Source organism: Neodiprion pinetum, chromosome 3 (genome assembly GCF_021155775.2).
Source record: "Neodiprion pinetum isolate iyNeoPine1 chromosome 3, iyNeoPine1.2, whole genome shotgun sequence".
Lineage (NCBI taxonomy): Eukaryota > Metazoa > Arthropoda > Insecta > Hymenoptera > Diprionidae > Neodiprion > Neodiprion pinetum.
In genome coordinates, this window is record NC_060234.1 from 11,293,788 (window position 1) to 11,301,986 (window position 8,199).

Consider the following 8,199-nt stretch of genomic DNA (forward strand, 5'->3'; position numbering starts at 1 on the left):
CCATTAAATATTTACATAATTTCTCTGTGAGTGTGTCCGTAGATATACTAGGAGTGACAGAATTTGAAGGTACTATCAAATCGGGTTCTTCATCATCAGACGTTCTGGATGAACAGTCTGAATTGTCTAACGCATGCAATACCTCCGCAATACTATCATCACCTAATTCGTTCGACGCACACTGTGACTGGAAGTCGAAATTTTTTGAATCAATCTTTGATGTGGAATTTGAATCGTTATATTGATCGATCGTACCTTCTAGGCTACTGACTGAAGGAAAGTTATTGGGCACTGTTAAAGACGAGGAAGGCGTACTTGCCCAAAAATGTGTTCTATGTCTGTGTTTACGGAATGAATTAAATAAAGAAAAACCACGCCGACAAGAATCTTCGTTACATCTAAATACAGTGGACGCTGGATGTGAAAGTCTTATGTGCCGAAGTAGTTCGGAGTTACTAGGAAATATACACTGGCACACAAAGCACGACATTACGGTATGTTAATCTAGAGGGCTTGATTATAAGAGAGCACTTCTCCAATGAGGGTATTTATATTGGTACCAAATTTGTCACCCGTGTTTGTGATGTCATATGCTACCTTCTGAATGAAGAGCCAAATGTGAAACGCATGGATTGGATACTGGCAATCGGTAGCGTAAAATGTTTTAAAGGTAAGATCTAGTGCCCTCAGCGGAGACGTCGTCGTGTACCTGACATCATCTACCACTACATAGCTGGCTTGAATATTATCCAGCGGTCCGACAAGCACTATGTGGGGTTGCGCCGTTAGTCCTTGCTGTAGTAGCTGTGCCTTTTTATTAGCTATTGCCGGCTCCACGGACGCAGCATTCTGTAACCCGTTATAAATGAAAATTAATAATCAAAGTAATCATTAGTTATAAATGACATGTAAAAATCAACTGCCTCAAATTTGTGAGTTACACACACATTATAGCCAAATTCATAAGAAGCACTCGTGTGTAAATTCAGTAACATTCCATGTCCCGGTAAACGTCACAAATGCTTGTGCCATGACGTTGGAATGTACCCTTTCGTGCGCAGCAATATACTTACATAGACATGTAAAACAAATGCTTCCTGTGACTCCAAGGTTGACGGTTTTTTGTTTCGTCCTTTTCCTACGCTGTTGCAACTGCTTTCTGAATCCGCGATTTTTCGTTTCTTGGTCACTGGCTGGTATTTAATTTGTGTCGCTTTAACCAATGTTGGTAGAAGGTATAATATCAGGGCATCTTGATTCTCTGCAAATATTTCTAATAATATGCTATTTGGCGAATTCCACGCTAAATCGACCTTCCAAATTGAAAAAGAAAATTCAGACGAACACCAAAATACGTATCTAATGGTTTTATATTATATATTTCATGTAAAAAAGAGTGTGAATCGATATAAGAGACATACCAAGTCATTTCTTCGACGATTTGAAGTGAAATTCCCCGCTTATTATACCTATGTATGTGTATACACCTGCATCGTATAGTGATTCTATACAGACTTTTAATTCCACACTTGACTAATTTTACTGTCCACGTACCATTTAGATACATTACTTACCAGGACTCAACGTTTTCAGTTTATTAACCAGCAGTTCGTTATCCAAACCTTTCGGTTTGCGGGGACCCTGTAATAATTCAGAAAGCCGTGTGCGAATAGCATCCCATCTGTTGAGCAGCGAATCACTTTTTCCAGGATAAAGTTTTTCAAAATCACGATGTATCTGAAAATTCATTCGATATTTATAGTTGTTATGTGTGCAGTTCATATATATATATATATATATATATATATATAGATAAAATATAGGTGTATATATATATATAGATCTTCGCGTAATATAATAGATATAGATCGGATTAACGTTTTGGCTTTCCCATTGATCCATACCAATTCAGCTCCCAGCTCTTGCCGCAAGCAGCGGTACGTTTTTATATAATCCGCAACGGATGTATTATCTTTGATTAAATTGCGCCTTCTGATGTGATAAGTTCTGTCCCAATATTCCACCACGTGACCCCACGGTTCAATATAAGTTTTCAGCCAGCTAAGTTTATCATTATCCTCATCTACAACAATTCATAAAATACATCTAGACGTATCACTCACCCAGAAAAATTATGTCAGTAATGGTGCAAAAAATTAATCATTATTTAAATCAAAGCACCTGTAATTTCGCATGTTTCTTCGACGTTTACTTCCGGCTTCGTGTATTTATGTTTGCGCTTATTGCGTAACAGGCCACTCTTATGCAATAAAGTTTTGGTGTAGTGGAAATGTTCCCAGAGCTTTCCGGATGCACAGATACGCTGTCCTTGTACTTTTGCATAAGGGATCTAATACGTTGCTATTGATTCAGTAGGAAAAACTTCGTGGATTTCTTTTGCCCAGCTTTTAAATTCATCTGTTGTAATTCTGTCAATATAGAATTGTATTTATATGGATTTGCCCAGATCAGTCTTTTCGTACGTCATGTAGCCTGTATAAACACGTGAAAATCCCTCATCTCCGCAAAATGCCATACAAGAAATCTAGAGTAATGCACATTTTAGACTGCTCAATCTATAGGAGAATCGGTATACAAGAATTCGTTTCAGGAGTGGTGGACTACCCCATATACCTACATTGCAATGACACCCGAATTAAAAAATATACCGTGGTTAACAATTCAATGTACCTGAACTCAGGAAGTACTTCACCAATAGAAATATCTTCAAAGGCTTCGTCTTGTTTGCATTTAATTATTTTTTGAACCAAGAGATTTCGAAGGCGTGATGTTAAATATCCTGTTTTACGGTACACCATTAAAATAGCTTTTCCATCGCTGTCCTTTTGCAATAATGTTTGTAGATCCTATAAAAATTGGTATGTAAAGCAGACTGTAACAATTCCAAAATTAAATTTAAAACCATCTATGAACGGCGTACAATTGTTGTACGAATATCGATTCCGTAGGACGTAATAATTTCGGCATATTCGAGGTAAATACCATAACGTTATATAAGGGGAATATTGATTGATAAATATAAAGCGTCCAGCGTCTCCCTTTAGAAAGGTGAACATTATTCTGCAATTGTAGATACTGTTACATCCTCGATCTCCTCTGCCCCTACCCACTAGTTTTATCTTTTTTATTACCTCTTAATTTAATACATTTATATTTTATATTTTTATCTTTTACTTTTATTTTTGTGTCTCCGTATGCATTGCATGCATACGGCTCTCTTTATCACCTTTTTATAACTTCTGGAAATGAACACGTGCAACGGATAGATCCGTATGGGTCTATCTCAAGTGTCTGTTTGGGCAATATTGGCCCGAACATTAAAATAAGGATATCTTTATTATATACAAACATAAAACGGAAATTCCTACCCGCACGTGTGGTAAAGGCGGGATAGTTAATGATAAATTCTCATGCTACACCGTACCTGATGGGCGGGGGTAGTCTTGACGAATAGAAAAACTCAAAATTTTATCAGGCCCTCCTGATTGGTCCAGCATCCCTTAAGGATACTGGTAACCAATCAGGAAGTAGTTCAGACAAGACCACCCGAATCTTTTAAAAGAGAGTAGTCAATGAGTAGTCAAACGGTAGTCGATCAAGTAGTCAGTCAGCTTTTAAGAAGAAGTCTTTCTCTCAGTTTTTTATTACAAAATCCAATCACGTCAAGCGCTGAGCGAACTCCGCGTTATTTTACTCAAACACAAACTTCCTTTCTACCATAGTACATAACTAACCTCATTTTTATCGAATAAACGTATAATTGTAATTAAACCCATATCGAGTGTAAACCAGTCATTTAATACCGTATACCTCCTCGCCGAGCACGCAGAGCCGCCCCACAGAGCCCGAAAATCAACTGCTAACAACAAAGGTAAGTGACCATTTTTACATCAAAGCCAGTTTAATTAAGGGGGGAACGGTGTCAACAAATTCAAATAATATATCCGGAAAATTTAGTCTCAACTAAGCGTTATACGTATCGAGTGGTTTGGTCTTCAGCCGACCCAGCTCATAACAATACCTAATTGGATATTTTTGATAAGGTCTGTGAAAACATACCAATCTTTTGACCGGGTCGGAATTTGACGTCGATTGTGCCGAATCAGTAGCTGCGATACTTATTGTGCCGCTTGTACAGGGTATTTGTTTTTCACGCTGTTCAACTGATTTTAGTTCCAGAAGAGTGGAAGATTTACTGGTAGTCTTTTGCGATAACTCTAGACCTTCAGAATTGGGTACTGCATTCGTTGCAATATTTTCCTGCATTACAATAGTGGGCTCTAGCCCTGTACATATTAACTCGCTTGAGTCTACATAGAAAAAAAAAACAATATCAAGTATCTCGAAATCAACCCGAAAAATAATGTGGATCTGCAGCTATCTATCTCAACTAAACAGGGTGATTCCGAATTCTTGACGAATCTTTCACAGGCTCACTTGTTGTCAAAATTGAGATAAAAAAAAAACAATTCCTCTGAAAGGCGACTATTTTTTTAATTGAAAAAAAAAAACAGTACCAATCATAATAATTTTTCTCAATTTTTTTCCAATCCTCATCAAAATTAAGATCCAAAATTCCGTTTCAATTTCTTCATTTCATCATTTTCAACTTCAAGGATTGACATTGTGAAACGTTCGTCGCGAATTCTGAATCACAGTGTATCATATATATAAAAATATGAGCATGACTCGTGTACCTGGCAGTGTATCAAAATTCTGCGGGTCTATTATTGAGTCGGTTAACGAACAATTTTCAAAATGAAAGGATGGAAGGCTTCCAGCGCTCCACTTTGCCACCCTCTGGTTAATCTGACAATAATATGAATAACACACTCAAATAAATGCACCTTCAATTAAGTACATTATCTTATTCTGTGGAACATCAATTATTCGTACAGCATGACGTATGCAAATATTACGACGATGGATATGCCACCTCACATGCAATGAACATTCAGTGCGTTTTTATATTTTTTACAATTATACCTAAGTATATAGACGTATGAAATGATAAAATCACCTATTTATAGGATAACTCAGCAACGACAGTAAGGAGTAGCGTATAAAAGTATGAGAGGATAAGGAGGATTAGTAGTACCTGCGGTTCTGAATTAATCTTACGCCACCCTTCTAGTTTTTCGAAGAAGTATACGAAATCGTTGACATTCGTTAAAACGTGTTTGAGGTCGTCGAATTTTAGGGTCGGGAAATCGGATAGGGATATTCCCGCAGCTGAATTGGAAAATAACACAAGCAATTGAAAGTAAATAAGAAATTGACAAAATCATGCAGATAATGACTGATAAATATGAAAACAAAAGTGTAATTTCAAGACAATGTATGAAAACTATACGTCGATCAAATAGTATTCGCAAAGTATTCACATAACAAACAGAGGCAAAAGAATCAACATGCAAAGAGGCCAGCAAACTGGAAACACCAATATTCATTACATTCCGCGAATGAGCTATGTATATACAAATATACGAAAAATATACAATCAGTGAATTTTACGATTCATACTGGAAAAAATCGATAGTTAAGAAAAAATCGGACGATTATTTTGTATAATTGTATTGTACATTGTATATTTTTCGCGCAGCATACGATAATATAAATGCACATGTTTTACTATACTGAAAATGTACATATGTATACATTATTTTACAAACTTACCCGTGGAAAGCTCAATTGAATATACTAACAAAGAAATTGGCACAGCTTTGTGTTTGTACCTATAATATGTGTACAGCAAAGTGAAGAGATCTATAGATCCTACTCTAATAGAACTGCATATATACGTATACATAGGTATATGAGACTTGTATATCCTATTAGGGTGCACATATGAATAATGGTACGTCTATTAGGGATTCAAGATAGCTGCACGAATTAGTGAGTTAATATGCTTGTGGAAATATAATGAATGTTGTGTTCGAGGTGTACGGTGAATAAGAAAAAAAAAAACTTTTAAACTATAAATTTTAAACTAGGAACTGCGGATCGTATTCGAAAAAGGAAATACGAAATTAAGCACTTGCGTACCTTGATAATTGATGATAAAATAATAACAGTGCTGTACTCACCTTTGAGAAGGGATACGATGTGTTCCAAGCCCCACTCAGCTAACAAGTGATCCATTTTGATGCTCTTCTTCACACTGTTCCCACAAGAATGAGAAATACTTGTATTTCGACCGTTAGAGAATGAAATCGAACTGGCACTGCTAGCCTTTTATTTGGCACGCGATACTATTCGCTTAGCAATTAGTACCCATATGAATGGGAAGAATCGCCATACAGCTCAGCAGCAGACGCTTTTCGTCCGGGAAAAAAGACGTCGCGCGTTAGCTTGATTCGACCAATAGCGTGGCAACGCGAGCCACATTCGATTGACAACGTTTAGTCTAGTCAACAAGCACCTTTTTTTACGACTTTCAGTTACAGTTTTTCTAAAAATATGGTTGAGGTGTCATTCGAATCGGAATCGCGTCTAGGTACTTTTTTAGAAAATTCAAGATCCGCAACAAAAAATTACAAATGGTATAAAGAATTAAGTAACAAAAAAGGGTTTTCGTTTTTCGCGAATATCACGAAAACTATTTCAGATATCGCAAATATAAAAAAAGATTCATAAAGAGCAGGAAAGGGCATAGCCGGATAAGCAGGTCGAATCGGCCCCCGCTGAATTTTTTGTCGGTACTTCAGGGATCAATTTGGACCCAAATGAAAATAATTCAGTGAAAATTTCAGCTATTAATCTTAAACGGTTTCCGAGTAATTGAAAAAAAACCTATTTTTGAGTATTTATTTTTTTTTTAATAGTAAAATTAAAAATTTTGTTTTGCTGATTTTTTTTTAAATACTTACGAGTGAAAGCTGTGAAAAAATTTTTTTTTTATGATTTCTAGACTAATAGCCGATTTTTAAACTAAAAAACAAAATTACAATTATTTTTTTTATGCCTATTTTAAAACATGCAATCACCAAATTTTGACAGAATACGTCTTTTATACCCCTCTGTACTCAGGAATTTTTTCAATTTTTTTGGTTTGGTGCAACGTCATGAAAAAAATTAAAAACCAATTTTTTGTTAATTATTTATATTTCAACTGCTTAGAACACTACTTACAACTAATTATAAAATGTATTTATTCATAAAAATATTCATCAAAAACGTAAGTGGTCATCAAAACATTTGTTAATATTTTCGTCAATCTTCATCACTGTCTTCATTAATAACTACACAGCGCCCGGTATTATTGAAAATGCGACTTAAAATCTCTGCCGGTCTTACAATTCTCGATAAATATCTAGCATGTGATAGGTAATAAATAATAGCTGCTACATGCGAACAACAACCAACTGTACGCCGACCGTTGGCACAATCACAGCAATATCGAGAAATTCCGTTAACTCCATTTTTGCCACGATGATACTTAATGAAGCAGCGATATGTTTTTGCATTAATATGCCGAGATCTTACTTGAAATCTAAGAATGTTTTCAGCCGATCTTACGTACTGAAGGCTTATATTATTATCTTTGTCCATCATCTCAGCTAAGTATGACACTGCTTGAGAAAGCTGGTATGATCCTTTTAAGTCGCATTTTCAATAATACCGGGCGCTGTGTAGTTATTAATGAAGACAGTGATGAAGATTGACGAAAATATTAACAAATATTTTGATGACCACTTACGTTTTTGATGAATATTTTTATAAATAAATACATTTTATAATTAGTTGTAAGTAGTGTTCTAAGCAGTTGAAATATAAAATCATTAACAAAAAATTGGTTTTTAATTTTTTTCATGACGTTGCACCAAACCAAAAAAATCGAAAAAATTCCTGAGTACAGAGGGGTATAAAAGACGTATTCTGTCCAAATTTGGTGATTGCATGTTTTAAAATAGGCATAAAAAAAAATAATTGTAATTTTGTTTTTTAGTTTAAAAATCGGCTATTAGTCTAGAAATCATAAAAAAAAATTTTTTTCACAGCTTTTACTCGTAAGTATTTAAAAAAAAACCAGCAAAAAAAAATTTTTAATTTTACTATTAAAAAAAAAATAAATCCTAAAAAATAGGTTTTTTTTCAATTACTCGGAAACCGTTTAAGATTAATAGCTGAAATTTTCACTGAATTATTTTCATTTGGGTCCAAATTGATCCCTGAAGT

General features: G+C 35.1%; 1 protein-coding gene across 1 annotated transcript; it reads right to left on the reverse strand.

The window, feature by feature from the left end:
* Positions 1-504: 504 nt before the first annotated feature.
* LOC124214332 (uncharacterized) lies at positions 505-6,162 on the reverse strand. Its single transcript, XM_046616594.2, has 5 exons — positions 6,108-6,162; positions 1,905-2,083; positions 1,575-1,737; positions 1,074-1,261; positions 505-849 (listed from the first exon to the last, which is right to left on the reverse strand). Exons 1-5 carry the CDS (start codon positions 6,160-6,162, stop codon positions 505-507), a joined length of 930 nt encoding a protein of 309 aa, XP_046472550.1.
* Positions 6,163-8,199: the final 2,037 nt, after the last annotated feature.

Bases quoted from the DNA above. Each gene is read 5' to 3' on its own strand.
- LOC124214332 (XM_046616594.2), bottom strand. From the start codon at position 6,162: ATGGATCACTTGTTAGCTGAGTGGGGCTTGGAACACATCGTATCCCTT. The intron at 1,738-1,904 runs GTATGGATCAAT...ATGAATTTTCAG, and splicing joins AAGAGCTGGGAGCTGAATTG to ATACATCGTGATTTTGAAAA. The intron at 850-1,073 runs GTAAGTATATTG...AACGGGTTACAG, and splicing joins CATTTGTTTTACATGTCTAT to AATGCTGCGTCCGTGGAGCC.